Below are 21,582 nucleotides of genomic sequence, written 5' to 3'. Positions count from 1 at the left end.
TTTGAGCTTTACTCCATAAAGAATTATAATTCAGTAGATCTGGAATAGGACCCAAGAATAAGGTATTTTTAAAAAGCTCCTCAGTTGATTCTGATTTGCCTACAGATTTGAGAAACATTGTCCTACTTTATTATTGTATTATTCCATTGTATTTAATGGGAAAAGTGCCCCCTTGACTTTACAGAGTAATTTCTATCTACTAAGGTAGGCATATATTTTAAATCACTCTTTTGGTACCATGAAAATAGAATTACTCGGGAGATTGATTTTGTTAACACTCATATGAAAAAGTCCCATTTAAACAGGGGTCTTCTTGAATTGATAGTAATAAGATTAGTAGGGCTTAGTTCTGTGAATTTAAATATTTTTTGGCAGTTTTGTGGTTACTTTCTGGTTATCATAACTTTGCAAAATGACTTTTTAAGGCATTGTATTGTGGTTTAAAATTGCACAAATCTTAAGTGTATAGAACAGTGAACTTTTACATATGTGTATACCCAGGTCAAGATACAGAACAATTCTAGCCTCTCAACGTTTTCCTTATGTCGTTTTGTAGTTAGTAACACCCCTCCCACCACAAGAGGGACTTGTATGACCAAGTATTTTGACTTGTATGACCATCAGTTAGTCTAATGATTAAAACTGCTAAACAATTTCGCACATATCTTTTAATATGTGTCTCCTTTCTCTTGGGTTTACACGTGGAATTGCTGGGTTAAGGACAGACTTGTGTTTAGCTTCAGAAGGTATTGCCAATTTATCCTCTATGATAGCAATTCATAGTGAAGATTGGAATTAAATTAGTTGAAGCTCATGATGAAATTTGACTATCCTGAAACTTCTTTTTGTATTCCAATGTGTTTCCTTTTGTCAAAAACATACAAAGAAAATTCGGTGTCATTTTATAGTTGCCAGTAACATAGTTTTGTCTTAGTCAAGTACTTTTTTCTACATAACTAATTTTTTCCTTTGTTACCTCTCCTTAGGATCGTCATTCCTTGTGGGTTGGCAGGCAGTTGTGGGACTGCAAAAATGGGTCTCCGGATTCACTTTGTTGTTGATCCACATGGTTGGTGCTGCATGGGTTTGATTGTCTTTGTCTGGTTATACAATATTGTTTTAATTCCCAAAATTGTCCTCTTTCCTCACTATGAAGAAGGACATATTCCAGGCATATTAATAATAAGTAAGTTTCTGATCTTTATTTCTTTATATAATTAGTTTTCTCATTGTGAATATTTTTGGCATATAGTATCACTGTGATAACCTTTCTTTTAATATTATTAGTGCTGTTAATATTAAGTTACTAAATTGTGGAAGCTTTGAAAAAAACTGGCTTTTATATACTTTGCAGGGTTGGATATGTGTGGGATCTCCATATCTAACTCTGCAAAAGATTTAAAGGTTGTTTCGTTTAAAATGAAACTGACACAGTAGTGCTATTTTGTGTGTGTCTGTGTGTATTTTAAGTGTTTCTATTATGTACTTATTTCAAATGTGGAAGGAGTTTTAAGGATGAAGATGGTCCACATTACTGAGAAATGAGAATTTCATGATACAAAAATTATGGATTATGATGTGGATTATGGTGACACTGAACTCTTGGATAATTATTTTCTGCTATGGTTCATTTGGTGATGGCTTGCTTATGATTAAAAGAATAAGATTGAAATGAAATATTTTACATGTACATGGCATTTACAGTTTCCTTGTACATTATGTCATTTTGGCCTCACAAGTGCTATAGGAAATATAATCTCTGTTATACAAGTGGTAAAACTGACCAGTACCATGCAGTCCATTCTGGTGTTAGCATTCAAACTAAGTTTCCTATTACGGGTGCACTGCCTTCCTCCCTCTTCCCTTACTGTTATTTTTCTAACTATTCTTTTAAAAACTCAAAATTTCTAGATTCTTTATTTTCACATTACATCGATATCTTAAGATCCATTGAAAGGAGCAATTGGATGTAACTAACTCAAAATAATTTTGAAGATAGCCTGTTAGAGGTGATGAAAACGTATAATTGTAGGATGGGTTTTAAAATGCTGCTTTGATTCTGTCAAATATAGTACTTTTAGTAATTAAAAGGGTGCTTATTCATTTATGCCATTATTGGCAAGGAATCTGTTAATAAAAAATCTGATTTATAGCAAATTTATCAGTTATGCAAAATAATATTTAACATTAATATGTATGAGACAGTCTATTGGCTGTATTATTTGATGAATGAAATGCATTAGTACTTAATTATTTTATTTAGTCATTTAATTTTTCCATTTTATTTTTTGAAAATTATTAATCCTGATGGCATTATTTAAAACATGCTTTTAAACTTTCAATATACTTTTTGATAAAATATTTTGAAGAACAAATGACTAATTTTATTTACTTAACTTTCTTATTTATTTCAAAGTATTCTATGGCATTGCCATATTTTGTCTGGTTGCATTAGTGAGGGCCTCATTTACTGATCCAGGAAGACTCCCTGAGAACCCTAAGATTCCACATGGAGGTATGGCACTCTTCAGATTGATCACTTTTGTTCTGCTGGCATTATTACCTTTGTGAATGTATTTTATAGTCTTTAGCATGTATTCATTATAAAGTACTCTAACACCATTCTCAAGTCTTTTCTCAAAAAATGTTTCCTTTCTAGACTTCTTTTTTTAAAATTGCAAATCCCAGCTGACCCTGGTATCCCCCAATCCCTGCCTCCTTGTAGTTTACCTGTTTATTTGGTTTTCTCTTCTCCCACCCTAGACCTACATAATAGCCTCTGTGAGGGTGTAGAGTTTTTGTTTTGTTTTCTTCATTTGTTCTGTGCTCTATCCTTAGTGCCTATCTCTGTCACAAGTAAATGCTTGTTGAATGATATATAATTACCTGATATGTTTTTATTTAAAAGGATTCTTTTTGATGGTATCCCTCTCTTTGTGATATTATAAATTGAATATTGCTTAGAGTAAATATTTGTAGTATAATGACACAATTGCCTACATTTTTCCAAGTTTTAACAACTCAGTGAAAAAATTAGAAGGCTTTTTATTCTAGTGTCTGTTGAAGGTAATTTGGGGCTCCCTTATTGCATAATAACCATTTGAACCACAGAAATGTGGTTCAATACACTGAAAATGCATTGCTTGTTTATTATTATATGCCAGGTATAGTAAACCTCAGGTACTCTCTTTCCTCAGTTGCACTTTTTGATCATTTGCTATATAAGCTTTGAGAACTCCTTGTGCTTTCTTCTAATGAGGAATTTCTGTGACTTTGTTGGATATTAGAGAACCAGAATATTCCCTATAGTACTTCAGTGCTTTCCAGCCTTGCCGACACCAAGGGAGCTTTTAAAAATGTCAGTGTCCTGATCACAATCCTGTATTAATTAAATCCTAACGTATGGAGGTTGGAGCCAGATATCAGCACTCTTCAAAGATCTCAGGTGATTCCAGTGTGTAAAAAATTGGGGAACCTATTAATTCCCTCTGAAATTAGATTAGTGGCAAGTCACTTAAAGAGCCTCCCTTAAGTTGCTGAGAGCCATTGTTTAGGGACATACTTGGCCTTGCAAGTTTAATGATTAAATGGGAATGATATGACACTGATGGTTATATGACTAGCAATTTCTGAGAACTGTGTCAAATATTTTGCTTCTATTTACTTAGAGAAGCAGTATCACTGTCAGTTTTCGTGTGTGCGCACATGCACACGTTTTGGGGTAGGGAGGGTGGCAATCTGCAATTTGTACCAAATCTCTTTCTTCAAGTAGCCTAAATCAAGGGCTCTCTAACATGTTAATAAACATATTGCCTCCTTCGACTCTGAAACCCAGTGTTTCCAGGAAATTAGAGAAGCAAGCCTTTCCTAACTCAGGACCCATTTCTGACAAAATCTTTAGTTTGCAGCAGTCAGAAACTCAAATGCCTGCATGTATCAGATGCTACAAATCAGTAAGAGAGGCCAACGAAGAACGATGTCATACTGAAAGTCTCCCATCTAAAGACAGCAGCTACGGTGAAATTGTCATGTAGGCCCAGTGTTCTTAGATCTCACAATTTTTAAAGAAAAAACAGAGAACTGCAGTTTTTAAGAGGAATTTTATGATTTAAAAAAAAATTAGCTAGTTAAACATTTAAAAAACATTGGTTTTAATGAATGCCAAATGAGTTATGTCCTCAGGACTAATTGAATTGACATGAAAGCGCTGTGTTACCTTTAGCTAATGATGGGAGGACTCCATGGCATGTTGCTGCTGTTTGGATGTCTGCATTCTTTCTGAACTCAGTTGACATTTGGCCTGTTATTCTTCACTGAGTCCTGAAGACTTACCTTTTGTCCAAATGAAAAAAAAAATTCATTTATTGTTTTTTTTTATTTTTTTATTTTTATTTTTATTTTTTTTTCATTTATTGTTTTTTAATGTTTCCAAAGTATTTTACTATCTCCTGTCATTTGATCCTCATGGTAATTGCATGAGGTAGGTAGACTGAATAACCCAGTGTAGATTGTTCTGTATAGGTCACACAGCAGGTTGTCATAGAGTGCTGTGACACCCAAATACTTGTCTCCATCCCCCCCCCCTTTTTTTTTTTTACCACGATCTATATAGAGATGAATAATTTTAGCCCTTTATTCACCTTTGCTTTGATTCTGGGGAAAACTGAAGTTATCATGTGTTTCATGGTGTAGGTTTCCTGATTATTTTGCAAATATGGTTTTAACATAGTAAAAAATACAAAATTTTGACTGTGAAAAAATCGCATGACTTGAGTTGGGGCTATAAAAACTGATATTTATTCATCATTGTTTTAAAGTTGAGCAGTTTTCATATAATTGAATTCTTTAGAAAAGTAAACTTAAGCCCTAATACTTTTGATTTTAACCATTTAAAAAGAAAGATTTTATTTATTTGAGATTGTGCTAGTGAAAAAGAGAGAGAGAGAAAGAAAGATGGAGAGAGAGCATGAGTGCAGGGAGAGGCTGAGAAGAGGGAGAAGTGGGCTCTCCATTAAGGAAGAAGCCCAACACAGGGCTTGATCCTAGCACCCTGGGATCACAACCTGAGCGGAAGGCAGACACTTAACTGAGTGACCCACCCAGGTGCCCCAGTTTTAACCATGTTTTAATTGAATTAACTCTGAAATATTTTACATGACTTTGTTTCTTTTTTTTTTTTTTTTAAATAGAATGACTCACCAAATATATGAGGTCATTTGAATATAAGAGAATGTTTCATTGTCCCACACAAAGATCCCCAGAATTTGATTTTTATAAACTTTTGGGCATGTAGGTAAAATAGTCAAATGAAATCATTAAACATGTATTTATATGATTCAAATTCATCCCATGCATGCTTGAAATATAGAAATATTACTTTGTCATTTCCAAGTGTTATAAAATGATTTCATTCAGTCTCTTAGCTTTAAAGAAAAAACAGCTTTATTGAGTATAATTCACATGCCATATGATTCACCCATTTTAGTGGCTTTTTTAGTATGTCCACAGAGTTGTGCAACCATTACCACAATCAATTTTATTTATTTATATTTTAAAGGAAGCTCTATATCCAATGTGGAGCTTGAATTCATAACCCAGAGATCAAGAGTCGTGTGCTCTATTGACTGGGCCAGCCAGGCAGGTGCACCACCACAGTCAATTTTAGAACATTTTCATCATCAAGTTCTTAACTTACATGTTTGACTTAACTGTTTTTGTCATCATTAGAGGCATTTTGAGTAGAGCAAAATTCAAAAATCTTGAATTTCAAGACTTTTACGTATCTGTTACTGAACAAAATTTTCCAAATTTTAAAAAATGTAGCACCTTTAAAATTTGTGTGATAATGTCCCTTGAAATTTTACCCCAAAATAGCACACATGTAGGGACACATATGCTATTAATGCTCAAAGTCATGTTTTCACTTGTAGTTTTGCTTCCCTCCCCATTTCTTTTATTTTTAATTTTTATTTATTTATTTGACTGATTGTGTGAGTGCACAAGCAGCGGGAGTGGCAAAGGGAGAGGGAGGAGCAGACTCCCAGCTGAGCAGGGAGCCCAATGTGGGACTCGATCCCAGGACTCCAGGATCATGATGTGAGCTGAAGTCAGATGCTTAACTGACTGAGCCACCCAGTCCCCTCCTCTCCATTACTTATATTGCTTTTTAAAGGAGATCTGTTAAAGACTTACTGCCATTTATTTTCTACATTGTCAAGTGATTCTGTCAGGAAACCTCTGTAAAGAGCCAAATGTTGTATTGATTTTCATAGTTTCAAGTTATATTTTCCTCCCTAAAACATTATTTCGTGTTTTTTAAATACAGTAATTGAGAAGGCCTAATATGCAAGTTTTTTAAAAGTCTGAAATAGAATGTGATTACTTTCTTTCTGAGGGATAAGTAAAACAAAACCAAATCTTGCTTTGTATTTATTTATGCATTTACAGCTTTAAGAGGATCCATGCTACACAATGTGATACTGTGATACTATTTACTTAGGTCACTTAGGTTTACCGAGTCATTTGTGGAGTTTGTCTTCTTTAATTTGCTTTATGTTTTGATTTTTCTTTTCTTTAAAAAAGTCACTTTTCAATTGTTCTTTTCTTTAAAATTTTTCTTTCCTTTAAAAAAAGCCGGTTGTCAATTTTTCTATAGCTATCATAAATTAGCAATTGATTTCTCTCTCCCATAGGCCTTTTTTTAAATTTAAAATCTTTATTTAAAAAATAAATAAATAAATAAATAAATAAAATCTTTATTTTCATCAGTTACAGATGGCATTCTGCCTTCTGATTTTTTCCCTATAGGCATTTATTTTATATTAGATGGCTAGTACAGAAGTCTTCAGACATCAGAATATGTCAGTTACCAGGGCACATTTGAAATGAATAAACCCCAAAGAAGAAAAAGGAGAAGAGCAAGAAATGGTTTATAGATACGTAGGGTAGATTAAGATGGATGGATCTTTTTTCTTGCTATACAAGGCAAAAACATAGATGCTACTTTAAATTTCTAGATATTTAAAATGGTGATTTTTTTTTCTCCTCTAAACACATAGGTGTGTGTGTGTGTGTGTGTGTGTACGTGTGTGAGAAAATGTGAGTTTTCAAAGCCATTATAGATACTTTATAGTATCCTAAATTTAGCCAGTAGAATGGCTCAAGCTCTTTTTTTAAACAAATTTATGATCTAGACCATAGATTGGCAAACTCTTCTTTACTGTATGAGTCCAGATAGTAAATATTTTCAGCTTTATAGACCATACAATCTCTGTCACAGCCCCTCAGCTCTGCCATTGTAGCCCCAAAGCAGCCAGAAATAAAATGTAAATGAATGAGTATTCATTTGAACTGTGTTCAAATAAAACTTTATGTATGGCTGGAATTTGAATTTCAAGACTTTTACATATCACACATTCTTCTTATTGTCAATCATTGAAAATTGTAAAAACTATTCTTAGCTCATGAAAACAGGTGGTGGCCTGGATTTATTTGCCTGTGGATTGTAGTTTCCCACCCGGTGGAATAGACTACACAGTTCTAGGCTTTCTTGCACTATAGCCAAATGCTGGCTTGTTTTCTGAGGAGATAACATTTTTAAGTATGAAATAAAGATTTTTACTCTTTAGACTCTCGTATGCTGAAATGACTAATAATGAATACACTATATTTATATTTTAAGGCACTGGTTTAAAACCTAATGATTTTATATTGTCTTTTAATGAAAATTGGCTTATCAGGGGGAGTCTACTTCCTGACTATATTTCTTGCAATATATAATTCAAAGTTTTAACATTGGGATGGTTGAGAGCATCTCTAGCTAAGTGGGGAAAGAGTAATTTGCTTGTGACATTGTATTGTGCTACATATGAAATGAGTTTTCATTTCACTTACAGTTAAACAATATTAGTTTAGATGTCTAAATTAAATAATGTTGCTCTTTCATGTAAGTTTTTTATTAAAATAAGAACTGTGAATAAGAAATAAAGCAGGATCTTAACTCTAGAAAACAAACTGAGGTTGCTGGAGGGAAGGAGGGTGGGGAGGATATGTTGAAATGGGTGATGGGTATAAAGAAGGGCACTTGATGTAATGAGCACTGGGTGTTATATGCAACTCATTAATCACTAAATCCTACCTCTGAAACTAATAATATAGTATATGTTAACTAAATTGAATATCAATAATTAAAAATGAAATTTTAAATGCAAATGATAATTTCTCAACTTATTCAGTATTATTGGATCAATGAATTTGATATTATTATTATTATTATTGACATCTTCTATAGTAGAGTTTTTTCCTAATACTTCACTATATAAAATTCCAGTATATTGATTTTACTCTTGGCCATTAAACTAAAATAATGGAATTAAAATAGGGTATCTTTTTAGAAAATGGAACACTATCTACCATTATCTTCTTTTACTTATATTTAAAATCTGTCATTTTTTAAATTCAAACTTCTCATACTTTAGCAAGCATTTAGTGACCACCTATTGTGTGCTAGGTTCATAGTTTGCATATACTAGTATTTACTCAATATGGTAGCTAGGCTTTATTACTATTACTATTACTATGCCCATGCTTTTAACAAGATTAGAGTGTAGTTTAAATATAAGTGATGGAGGGTTTAAGAATTTTGTAAAAGTAAAATTCCATTTCAACAAATATTAAAGAGATACATTCTGAATAATAAAGCAGTTGTCTTGGTAGATGACTTTCATATAGTTCTTAAAGATCTGATTAGAAAAAATTATAATGAAAATAAATGGCTTTCTGTAAACTTAATGTTTTTGGCACAAAACTTAAATGTGTGATCTTTAATTACAAGGTAGAGAAAATTGCTACTCGGTGGTAAGAGTTTTGTAAAGAACTCCCTTATTTTCATTAAATAATAATTCTCTCATAATCTTCTTCTGAAATCATTCTAATACCTCCGAAACCCTTTTCTAACCCTTTCCCATAAACACTCCCAAATAAATTCACTGTTATTAAAAATATAAAACGGTTATGGGGTGGGAATGCTCTCTCTTTTCTAATGAGTTTATAGGATTGATTTTGACTTCTTAATGAAACTAGGATTCAGCATTATTTCTTCTTTAGAGTCTTTAGTTAATAAAATTTCTAGAAATGAATTTGTTTACATAAAATTGTTTTAATATAATTTGGTTATACTTTAGGGTTTTTTTTTTTTTTATACTTTAGGGTTTTGTCATTAAATTTTACTTATAGCAATATACCCCAAACCCAAATACATTATTTTCTGTTCCTTAGTTTGACTATTAATAGTGTTTTACTATTACAGTGTTTAAAATTAGAAATGTATAGAGTAAGACATGCATTGAAAAGCAATATTTGGGTGGGGGATGGGGTAACTGGGTGACAGGCATTAAGGAGGGCACATGATAAGATGTGTACGGGGTGTTATATGTTGGCAAATTGAATTTAAATAAAAAAATAAAAGCAATATTTATGGCAAACTCTTTTACGGTGAAGATGTAGAAGAAGAAAAGTCTCTTGGACATATATATCAATGACTTCTATAAAATCTAAACTGCTGTTGCTAAGTTTCAACATTAGTCATTTGCCTTTATTAAATGGATTTTAATTTCCTTCTCTAGAAAGGGAGTTCTGGGAATTATGTAACAAATGTAATTTGATGAGACCAAAGCGTTCCCATCACTGTAGCCGCTGTGGCCACTGTGTTAGGAGAATGGATCATCACTGTCCATGGTAAGAAATTTATGATTTAATTTTAGTAAAAAAATAGTAAAAAATAAATCACAGTACTTATCAGATTAAAATTAAAGTTATATTAAAGTCATGCAGTTTTTAAAATTCCTTCAGTAAGGATACCTTTATTCTGTCAGGTTCTATCAGCTGCCAAAGTCATTTTTGCACATAGATCCTGTCTTTTCTAATAAGGAGATATTCAAGCAGAAAACTGACACTTAGATGCATCCACATGTACAAAAGAACTAAGATGGTTGTATAAATGAAGCAGTGTATGTAAAGCATCTAGTGTAGCATCTTACACATAGAAAGTATTTAAATAGTAGCTGTTATTATTTCTAACTGTAATAAACCGTATACATTGCATTGTTTGTATTTCCCTTTACAATTGTTTAATTAAAGAATAACACATTTCAGAAATGCTGATAACCTCATTTCTCCCCCTGTAAACTTTTTTCAATATTATGTATTGGACACAAGTATTAAGATTACATGCAAGCTGAGTGTGTATAAGTGGTAGTTAGCTGATTCTGCTGAACTGCCAACATTTTTGGCCAATAGGGGGCTCTCTTGTAATATTTTTAAAAACAGTTCAGTTGAGAAATAGAATTTTAAAAACAAATGCTGTGAGAATTCTGCATTGTATCTCATTTCAAAGCTGTCACAAAAATCTGTGAACAAGATATTGTATTTAATTCTGTTTTCCTAGCATGGGATCTCTGTATAAATATTTAAACTAGTATAGTGTAGCACTTTGTAAATATATCTAAATACATATATATTTATGTTTGTACACACATACATGCATATATACAAAGTTAACTGCATAATGGGCTTCTTAAATTTATAACTGCATTTATCTATAGTTGACTCAAGGTTGGAGTTTAGTTTTGCCTGATGATGCTGATCAATTTAGAGTTTCCCATATTTTTGGTAACTTACTCTGATAGCACAAGTTAATATTTGCGAGCTTTTAGTGAAAATTTGATTTTTACCATAAGGTGATTATTTAAATAGAAGGTAATTTCCCAAGATTAGGAAAAATAAAAGTATTTTAGATAAAAGCACTTTGTTACTGTATAAAAAAGTTTAAAATTGTCTAAGTCCATCAATAGGATAGTATAGTGTATAATATATAGTTGATGTTTAAAAAAAATGTGCCTTGAAGTTAAACAGATTAATTCTCAAGTAATTATCTAAACCTGAGTGATCTGTTTATAATAGATTTTTTTTAAAAAAAGGCTAGGTGAAACATATATTATTAGGCAAGTGGTAACCACACTGAAAAACTCAATTGTGTAACCTTTTTTAGAATAATGTTTAGGATTTTGACATTAATTACTGTTCTTAGTTACTATTCACTATTTTCAAGGTGGAAGTGTAGCTCTAAGGATTTATAAGTACTTGCGGATGTGTATTTATTTTGAGCAACTAAGAATGGAATTTATTTTTTTACGATTTTATTTACTTAGGAAGAGAGAGAGAGACACAGAGAGATAGGCAGAGGGAGAAGCAGGCTCCCTGTGGGGAGCCCCATATAGGACTTGATCCCAGGATTCTGGATCATGACCTGAGCCAAAGGCAGATGCTCAACCACTGAGCCACCCAGGTGCCCCTCAGGATAGACTTTAAAAGTAGTAAAAATCGGGAGTGCTTAACAGTAATGTCAGTGTGACAGGTTTCTGTCCTCCTACCTCAAATCATTCTGATTGCTCTCCACAGCTGGGATGCTGTCATAGAAGAGCAATATATAGAAGGTTCTTGTTCTCTTGGCCACTATCACTTCCTCTGGCGAGTGTCTTCACTGCTTTGTTCCTGTTTCCATACCAATGAAACAAGGAGACTGCCATCTGCTCTTCCTGCCACCCCGGGTGGCTGTGAGTAGAAGGCAGATCATATCCATGGACTTCTTTGTAAAGTAGAAAGTGCTTTCCAAATGTGAGGTGGCATATTTATAGTACGTCTGTTCCTGCGCACTGTTTGCTCATAGGTTTAAGAGTGTTCGCCTATCTCCATGAAGTTCAGCATACGTGAAGTTGTTCGCGTTTGTTTTCAGTTTTACCACTCCTGAGGATATGTCTTACTAAAGTTTAAAATACTGTTTCTGTTTTCCTTTTTTCTTCAGGATTAACAATTGTGTCGGTGAAGATAATCATTGGCTTTTTCTGCAGTTGTGTTTCTACACGGAACTTCTTACTTCTTATGCACTGATGTTTTCTTTCTGCCACTATTATTACTTTCTTCCAGTAAAAAAGCGTAACTTGGTAAGAAATATTTATATCCACTAATTTAGAGTGGCTGTAGTATACAGTTATTAACATGCAGTTCCTTTAAGTGCAGAAGATTGAAAACAAAAAAAACAACAAAAATAAACTCCAAACTTGGTGAATTTTAAAATGTATCGGGATTAAGAAAGTGCCCTAATCTGACATTCCCTTTTAACCAAATCCATTTTTGATTATTTATTAGGGCTCAATGACTTTCTTTAAAAAGCAACATATTAGATCTTTCAGTGTATATGTTTTGGTTTAAAAATACCTACAATGATGAGAGAGTAACTGAAAAATGTTAACTTCTTGTTTCCTTTCAGGAAGAAAAATAGGCTTTAATTTTTTTTAAAGGTTCTCGAAGGAACATTTTTAAGAAAAAGGATTCCGCCCCCCCCCCCCCCCCCATCCCGGACTTTTAACAATGAAAAGAATTTGCAAGCTCCTTTAAAAAGTTGTTGTTATATATACCATTGGAAACTGTGCTTTTGTCATTTTGTACAGGGTAACAATAGACCTTAGTAAGGCTTGCCCCAGATTGATGATGGTAGGAGTGATTGTGGTGGTAATAGCAGCAACATGTGTTAAGTACTTGACTATGTAAATGTTAATACCATGCTTGTGGGCATGTTTCAGTTCTCACTTTAATGCATACAACAACCACATGAGGTGGGTACACTTTCCTCCCATTTTTATAAATGAGCAAACATACTATAGAGGTTAAATAGGTAGATCATGAAGGCACAAAGCTAGATAGTAATTATTCATATGATTTTAGTTGTAGAGCTGGGATTTGAATCTGATCTTGTGTTGTTGAATCTTACTTTATGTGTTTTGGCAGTTGATATTCCAGCCTAGTTTTGTGCATAACTTGGATTGTGTTTTTGAGATACCGTGTGCGTGTATGTGTGTGTAAGACAGAGAAGGAGGCAGACAGGCAGAACAGAAAGAAAGCATGCACAAGGATGCACTTGCGCATGTGAGGAAGGAAGGTAGGATGGGATAAAGGGACAAAAGACCAGAATCCTCCATGGAGAAGGGGAATTTTTCTTTCCTAGTTATATCATTTAAATCTTAAAAATAACAATTTCAGTGGTGGTACACATAGCTAAATTTTGGAATAAGTGAGAGAAGGGTCTTTCTAAAGAATAAGGTCTTTAAGTTCTGTGTCTTTAGGTCATTTCTATATATATGATCTTTTTAAAAAAGATTTATTGATTTATTTTAGAGAGAGGGAGAATGAGTGAGGGGGAGGGACAGGGAGGAGAGAGAGTGAGAGTCCCAAGCAGACTCCTTGCTGAGCATAGAGCCGAATTCAGGGCTTGATCTCAGAACCCTGAAATCATTTTAACGATCTGAATTGACTGACCTGAAGCCAAGACTCAGATGCTTAACTAACTGCACCACCCGTGTGCCCTTCTATATGACCATTTTGTATAATTAAAAGAGAGTATTTGCTATTGTTGTTTGGCTGTGTATATTAGGTGGGGCCTTGTGGTGATTATGCTTATTAAATATAGATTGAGCAATTAATATTAGATACTAATAAGTGAAAAGAGTTCAAAAGGAGAACTTTAAATATGGATGTTTGACATTTTCACACTGAGAATTTAGTGCATGCTAGTATTGTAGTTTTAGAAATGTTTCATCTCATTTATAGATTAATTTCTGATATAATTGGCATTATAGTTAGAATATGTAAAAGGTTGAACATATCCTAAGAGTAACCTGTTTCAAGTAATTGAGCCTAATAAGAAAAGCATTAAAATAATAGTTACCCAGTAAGATTAAGGTCATAATTTTTTAAGGTGAGAGGGAGAGAGATAAAATTCGGTCATGTTAATGAAAACTTAATAGAGGTTCCCTAGGAGGAAATGCATTATAGTATAGTGGAGGGATTGGCAATTTGACCTTCTACCTGTTTTTATTAATAAAGTTTTGCTGAAACGCAGCTACTCTGATTTGTTCCCATATTGTCTGCAGTTGTTTTTAGGCTACAACAACAGAGTTGAGTAATTGTGACAGGTACATATGGCCCAAAAAACCTGAAATATTAACTCTCTATATTGAGTTTGCCAACCGTGGTAGTAGAATGATCTTGGCTTTGTAAACCGACACACCTAGGATCAAAGCCTGGCTTTTGTTATTGTACGTATAATCTTTGACACCATGTTTAAGCATTCTGGATTGCAGTGTTCTCTTTTGGAAAATGTGAATAATAAGAGATTAAATGAGATAACACATGTAAAAGTATCGGATATAGAATAGACATTCATTTGAGTTTTTTTAAACATTTATTTGAGAGAGAGAGAACGCGCACACACGTGTGCAAGTGGTGAGGAGGGGTAGTGGGGGAGGGAGAGAAGCAGACTTCCCACTGAATGAATGTGGAGCCTGACATTATGACCTGAGCCAAAACCAAGAGTGGGATGCCCAACTGAATGAGCCACCCAGGAGTCCCTGGCCTATTAATTTTTATGAAAATTTTACAGACTATTGGATGGTATTGCTGGGAGACTGGTGACAGACTGAAGAAATTTCAGTACTCAAGACAAACTGATTTCCATCTCCAAATGAAAGACAGAAACTTTGGGAAAATTCTACCAATTACAGGAAGGATCACTCTATTTTGTTTTTTGGGTTTAAAAAAATATTTTATTTATTCATGAGAGACACACAGAGAGAGGCAGAGACATAGGCAGAAGGAGAAGCAGGCTCTCCATGAGGAGCCCGATGTGGGACTCGACCCTGGACCCCGGGATCATGCACTGAGCCAAAGGCAGATGCTCAACCCCTGAGCTACTCAGGTGTCCCTGTTTTTGTTTTTGTTTTTTTAACAGGAAAACTGATTATAGGTGATGGTATTTGAATCCTCAGAAATATATGTATTTATAAATATATATTTTATTAAGTATATATTTACATGCATACTGAATGTTGACAAAATGCCCTCAGAATAGTAAACAAACGTTTACTATTAAGAGATTAAAGATGTGGGATACCTGGGTGACTCAGCAGTTGAGCATCTGCCTTTGGCTCAGGGCATGATCCTGGAGTTCCAGGATTGAGTCCTGCATTGGGTTTCCTTCATGGAGCCTGCTTCTCCCTCTGCCTATGTCTTTGCCCTTCTCTCTCTGTGTCTCTCATGAATAAATAAATAAAATCTACAAAAAAAAAAAGATTAAAAATGTAGGAGAAAAAGTGGATATAAAGTGCTTTTGCATGGTATTAGATAAAGGTATGTTTTCATTCTCTGCATATGGCTGTCCCATTTTACCAACACTATTTACTGAGGAGACTATCCTTTTTCCATTTTTCTTGATTCCTTGTCAAAATTAATTGATCATATATGCATAGGTTTATTTCTGGGCTCTCTATTTTGTTCCATTGATGTATGTGTCTGTTTTTATATCACTATCATACTGTTTTGATTATTAAAGGTTTTTAATATAGTTTGAAAGCAAAAACTCTGATGCCTCCAGCTTTATTTGTCTTTCTCAAGGTTGATTATTCAGGGTTTTTTTTTTTGTTACTCTATAAAAATTTTAGGATTGTGCCGTTTCTGTGAGGAAAATGCCATTGGAATTTTGATAGGGATTGCATTGAAATCTGCAGCTTGCTTGGGTAGTATGGACATTTTAAGCATGTTTCATTCTTACAAACCATGAGCATCGAATAGCTTTCTATTTAATAGTGTTTTCTTCAATTTCTTTCATCAGTGGCATAGTTGTCACTGTATAGATCTTTCCCTTCAATAGTTAAATTTATTCTAAGGTATTTTTTGATGCAATTATAAATGGGATTGTTTTCTTAATTCCCTTTCTGATAGTTTCTTATTAGTGTTATAGGTACACTACTGATATCTGTATATTGATTTTGTATCCTGTAATTTTGCTAAATTCACTCATTAGTTCTAACAGGTTTTGGTGGAGTCTTTAGGTTTTCTGTTTATATCATGTTATCTGCAAAGAAAGATAGTTTTACTTTTTTTCTATTTTGGATGCCTTTTATTTTTTTTCTTGCCTTATTGCTCTGACAAGCAGTACTAAGTTGAATAAAAGTGGTGAAAGTGGGCATCTTTGTCTTACTCCTGATCTTACAGGAAAAGCTTTCTGCTTTTTTATTACAGAGTATGATTCCTCTGGGCTTGTCATATATGGAATTTATTTTGTTGAGATATGTTCCTTCTATGCCTAATTTTAAGACTTTTTTTTTATTGTGAATGGATGTTGAATTTTATAGATTGCTTTTTCTGCATTTATTGATATGATCATGATTCCTTTTTTTCCTCTCCCCCCATTCTAATGTGGTGTATCACGTTGATTGTTTTGCAGATGTCAAATCATTTTATATCCCTGGAATAAATCCTACTTCATCATGGTGTATGATTTTTTAAATGTATTGTTGAATTCAGTTTGCAAATATTTTGTGGAGGATTTTTGCATTTATGTTCATCAGGGATTTTATCCTGTGATTTTCCTTTCTTCTAATGTCTGATTTTGGTATCAGATTAATGGAGATCTTGTAAAATGATTTTGAAATAAGGGTTGGAATTAATTCTTCGAGTAAAGCTCTCTTGTTCTGGACTTTCTTTGTTGGGTGGTTTTTTATTACTGATTCAATTTCCTTCCTAGTAATTGGTCTGTTCAGACTTTCTATTTCTTTATGATTCAGTTCTGATAGGTTGTATGTCTTTAGGAATTTATTCATTTTCTTCTAGGTTGTCCCATTCGTTGCTATACAATTTTTTTATAGTAGTGTCATATGATCCTTTTGTTTGTGTGGTGTCAGTTGTAATGTCTCCTCTCTCGTTTCTGATTTTCCTTGTCCTCTATTTTTTTAGTGAGTCTAGCTAAAGTTTTGTCTGTTTTGTTTATCTTCTCAAAGAATCCCCTTTAAGTTTCCTTGATATTTTCTATTGTCTTTTTAGTCTCTATTTCATTTATTTTTTTCTCTTATCTTTGTTATTTCTTTCCTTCTACTAACTTTTGGCTTGGTTGTTTTTTTTTTTTTTTTTTTTTTCTAGTTCCTTACCGTATAAAGATAAGTGGTTTGAGACATTTCTTTTTTCCTAAAGTAGGCATTTGTTGCTATGAACTTCTCTCAGAACCACTTTTGCTGCATCTCCTAAGTTGTAGTGTGTCCAGTTTCCATTTGCCTCAAGATATTTTTTTATTTGTTTTGACTTCTTCTCTGAACAAGAAGTTGGTTGTTCAGTAGAGATTGTTTCAGCTCCACGTATTTGTGAATTTTCCTTTTTTTTTTTTCTTATAACTGATTTCTAGTCTCATACCATTGTGGTTGGAAAAGATGCTTGATATGATTTCAGTCATCTTAAATTTATTAAGACTTGTTTTGTGGCCTAAACATATGATCTGTCCTAGAGAGTGTTCTGTGTATGCTTGAGAAGAGTGTACATTCTGCTACTGTTGGATGGGATGATCTAATGTGTACAGTTTAAGTCCAATGTTTCCCTGTTAATTTTCTTCTGGATGATCTATCCATTGTTGAAACTCAAGTATTGAAGCCCCTGCCATTATTGTATTGTTCTTTGTTTCTCTCTTCAGGTCTGTTAATATTTGTGTTATGTTGTGTTTAAGTGGCTCTATATTGTGTGCATAAATATTTACAAATATTATGTCCTTTTGTTGGATTAATCCCTTTATCATTATGTCGGTCTTCCTTGTCTCTTATTTACAGTCTTTGACTTAAATCTATTTTGTCCATAAGGCACCTGGGTTGCTCAGTGGTTGAGCATCTGCCTTTGGCTCAGGTTGTGATCCCAGGTCCCTGAGATTGAGTCCCGCATCAGGCTTCCCACAGGGAGCCTGCTTATCCCTCTGCCTATGTTTCTGTCTCTCATGAATAAATACGTAAAAATCTTATTTAAAAAAGTCTATGTTGTCTGACATAAAAGTATATCTGCTTGCTTTTGGTTACCATTTACATGAAATATCATTTTCCATCTCTTTATTTGCAGTTTATGTCTCCTTAAAGCCAAAGTGAATCACTTGTAGGCACTGTATTGAGGATTTTTTTCTTTAATCCATTCAGCCATTCTTGTCTTTTGATTGGAGAATTTAGTCCAGTTTACATTTAAGGTAATTATTAATAGGCTTGCTCTCTTTCTTTGTGATTTGATGATTTTCTACAGTTGTGATGTATATTGTTGAGTAGGAATTGCTCATCTAGTTTCTAGATTTCTTTCAAAGAGAATCTCTCCATGTGTAGCAGTAGATTCAGTGTGTCTGTGAAAAGAGTTGAATTCAGGAGCTTTGTATATCACCACTTTGGACTGGACACCTTTATGGGGTGATGAGGGGGCAGTCTTTGTACTTAGCAGTTGTTCTGTGATGTGCTTCATTGTTTCTTTGCATTTTTCCTGTTTGAGAGAGTTTATATAATTTCTTGAATCTCTGGCTTGATGACATTCTTAAGTTACAAACATTTATTTCTTTGCCTATACTATACCATTAATTCAAATACTGCTTTTGCCCAACTTTTCTTTTGCATTTCTGATACTCTGATTTTATGTACATGAGAGCTCACTGCACTGCACACCTTTCACAGTCTTTTCTGTGTTTTTTTTTTTTTTTTTTTTTTTTTTTTCCTCTCTGCTTCAGAGCACGTGTTCTACTGACCTTTATTCTGGTTTATTTTGATCAGCTCTTCTGATCTGTCTAATCTACTGTCAAACCCTTCTACTGAGTTATTAATTCAGTTATATTTTTCACTTTCAAAATTTTCATTGAAACCTTTTTCATAGATCATTTCTTTAGTGAAATTCTAATTTGTCATCTATAGTTTTGAACATTTTAAAGTTATTTTAATGTCTATGTCTGACATTTCAGTTTTGAGATCTACTTATGGGTCTGTTTCTGTTGAATTTTTTTTCTGTCTCCCTTAGTTTCCAGATATTTGGTCCTTTCTTCTGACAGATCTGATAAGTTTTGTGGGATACCAGGCATTTGACAAACTGTAGAAGAGCTGGTTGATTTTTTTTCTTCTATATGATTTTTTTCTTCTATATGATTTACTCCTTTTTTTGGATTGGCAATAAAGAGAAGGCTCATCTTGATCCAACCAAAGGTTTGTATGATGAATATTTCTAAGGCTGAGTAACAGAACATTGGTCTTAATATAGCAGTTCTTTTGAAGATGACATTTATTACATTTATTGAAGTTTTGTAAAGATTTATGATTACTCGGTTTTGTCTTTGTGAAGGACTACTTTCAGTTTTCCTTCTCTCTTATGAAGTAACCCTTCATTTTCTCAGCTGAAAAATTTTGGTGTTTACTATGGATCATGCCTTTTCCTTGTTCTTTCCCCAACTCTGTAAGATTACAGACAGCTCTGAGCCTCTGCTTCTGATTGACCTTTCATACTGCTTATGAATTGGCAAGTACCTTAAGGTAAGAAGCAGTAGGACTCACCTTAGTGCATTTCTAGACTCTCAGATCTTGGGCCTTTAAGCCTTGACTACTTTGGCTACTTCCCAGTGTCTTCAGTCAGCTGTTTATTAATTAATTGGATTTTATGTGGCTTTTAGTAGTGTTCTTATTGAGATTAGTCTCATAAAATGGTTTCCCTCACAGGTGTTGTTGGCAGTAGCATTTCATTTTAAAATTTCTTCCCACGTGACTCGTTTTCCTTTTTAAAGATTTATTTATTTATTTATATATATATTTATTTATTTATTTATTAGAGAAAGAGAGAGTGCATTTGTGTGTGCATGCACAAAAGCTGGGAAGGAGCAGAGGGAGAGACTGTCCAAGCAGACTCCTGCTGAACGCAGGGCTGCATGTGGCACTAAGTCTTAGGAGCTGTGAAATCAGGACCTGAGCCAAAACCAAGAGTCAGATGCCTAACCGACTGAGCCACCCAGGTGCCCCACTTCCCAAGTGATTCTAATCTGTGTTGCCTAACTGTGCATCTCCAAGAGACAACACTCATGTCCTAGTCTAAGTAAGAGGTGTCCTGTGGAGTTGTGCAGAACAGTGCTGCTCTGGCTATAGGGTTTAAGAACTGTTATAGGAAATGAGGCTTGGGATGGACTTTTAATATAGGTAAGAGATTAACAAGATGAGATGAAGGAAGTCATTGTTGGCAAAAGAACAACAAAAGGTTAGAGGCAATAATTGAAATAATTGATTTTAAGGTCAAATACTTTCTAAAATACTAATATACCGTATAGCAAATATTTCTTTTTTTTATAGCAAATATTTCTAAGGTGAAATAATAGAGCCTTGTTTTTACCATAATAATTCTTTTAATGACACTTTATTTTTTTTCTTGTAACAAGGTAGAAAAAAACAACCAGGAATTTCAGTACAAAAGGCCCCATTATTACCATTGACATTTTAAAAAGGTAACATTTTGTAGTGGAATATTCTCCAAACAGCTCTGCTCATCAATTTTTTTTCTAGGTTTTTGCCTGTTTCTTTTTTATTTTTCTCTAAAACAACCAAACAAAACTATATCCATCTCTTCACTTTGTGTGGAAAGCTGGCCAGATAGTGTCAGCATGTTAATTCACATTGTTACCTTTTCAAATATTTGAGATATGGAATAAAGATCCCCAGATATCCCTAATTATCTTTGGAGATTAATGTATTAATGATTACTATGCATCTTTCTTGTGGAGATATTAGCACAATTATGGGATGCCATGGATTTGACCCTGTATTCTCCTGTAAGTCAAAGGAAGTAAAAGCTTAGTCTGTGTTCTTTTTTTATACCCTTTCAAGTTGGTAGATGGCAGCATAGTATTTTTTGTAGCCAAGTTTTAAAGCCAAGTACTAGTTTTCTGGTTGGGAAAAGAAAGTGTTAACAGCTCTTCACTAGGTTTTTGTTTCTTTTGTTTATTTGTTTGTTTTTAAGGTAAGAGTGTTTATTCATTAAACAATAGAAGAAATGGATTACCATTTAAACTTTGTTGTAATGGCACTCAACCTGTATTCAGTAGAAAACTGGTACATTTTGGTTAAGCTCAAGGAAGAGAGAGTTGAGAGAGAAAGCAAGCTGTTTTGCAAATTCTGGGAAGTGAAGGGCTTAAGACCCTGATTCTTCCATTCCTCTTCTCTTAGCTTCCTCTTGTCAGGAAATTCTTTCTGTGCTGGGTTGTTTTAACTGCTTTGCAGTTGCCCAGGTGTTTTTTTTTAGAGTAACTTAATACTTTTTAAATTTCTTCTCTTCCTTTACTTTTAAAATGTCCACCTATCATGAACTTTCAAGGATTTATATGTTTTTACTATGTAAAGCTTTGAGGAAATATTTCAAATATCCTTTAATGAGGGAAGGAGGTATAGGAGATAAGGAATTTATTCACCAGGAATCAATGCCTCAAATAAGGATATATTTTAACGCTGTAATTATTGATATATATTCTAAGTTTTATACTAATGAAAGCCTACAACTCTAAAATAAGTATTACTGTCTTCTTTGTAGACAGTCACTAAAATAATCTCAAAATTCTCAGTATTTTTTTTTTTAATTTTTATTTATCTATGATAGTCACAGAGAGAGAGAGAGAGGTGGAGACACAGGCAGAGGGAGAAGCAGGCTCCATGCACCGAGAGC

At 33.6% G+C, this 21,582-nt stretch overlaps 1 protein-coding gene across 4 annotated transcripts in view; it reads left to right on the top strand.

Annotated features, from left to right (window-relative positions):
- ZDHHC21 (zinc finger DHHC-type palmitoyltransferase 21) overlaps positions 1-21,582 on the top strand; it is a 62,260-nt gene that overhangs the window by 12,910 nt on the left and 27,768 nt on the right. For 3 of the 4 annotated variants that reach the window (XM_038552417.1, XM_038552415.1, XM_038552416.1), the window contains exons 3-6: positions 987-1,186; positions 2,417-2,515; positions 9,624-9,735; positions 11,861-11,999. In XM_038552417.1, coding sequence (XP_038408345.1) covers positions 1,033-1,186; positions 2,417-2,515; positions 9,624-9,735; positions 11,861-11,999 — 504 coding nt within the window. In that variant the 5' untranslated portion in view covers positions 987-1,032. The remainder of the gene's footprint in view (positions 1-986; positions 1,187-2,416; positions 2,516-9,623; positions 9,736-11,860; positions 12,000-21,582) is intronic. The other variant, XM_038552418.1, reaches the window with a different exon arrangement.

This window comes from Canis lupus, chromosome 11 (assembly GCF_011100685.1).
Source record: "Canis lupus familiaris isolate Mischka breed German Shepherd chromosome 11, alternate assembly UU_Cfam_GSD_1.0, whole genome shotgun sequence".
NCBI classification, from domain to species: Eukaryota; Metazoa; Chordata; class Mammalia; order Carnivora; family Canidae; genus Canis; species Canis lupus.
This window is presented reverse-complemented; position numbering and strand designations above follow the sequence as displayed.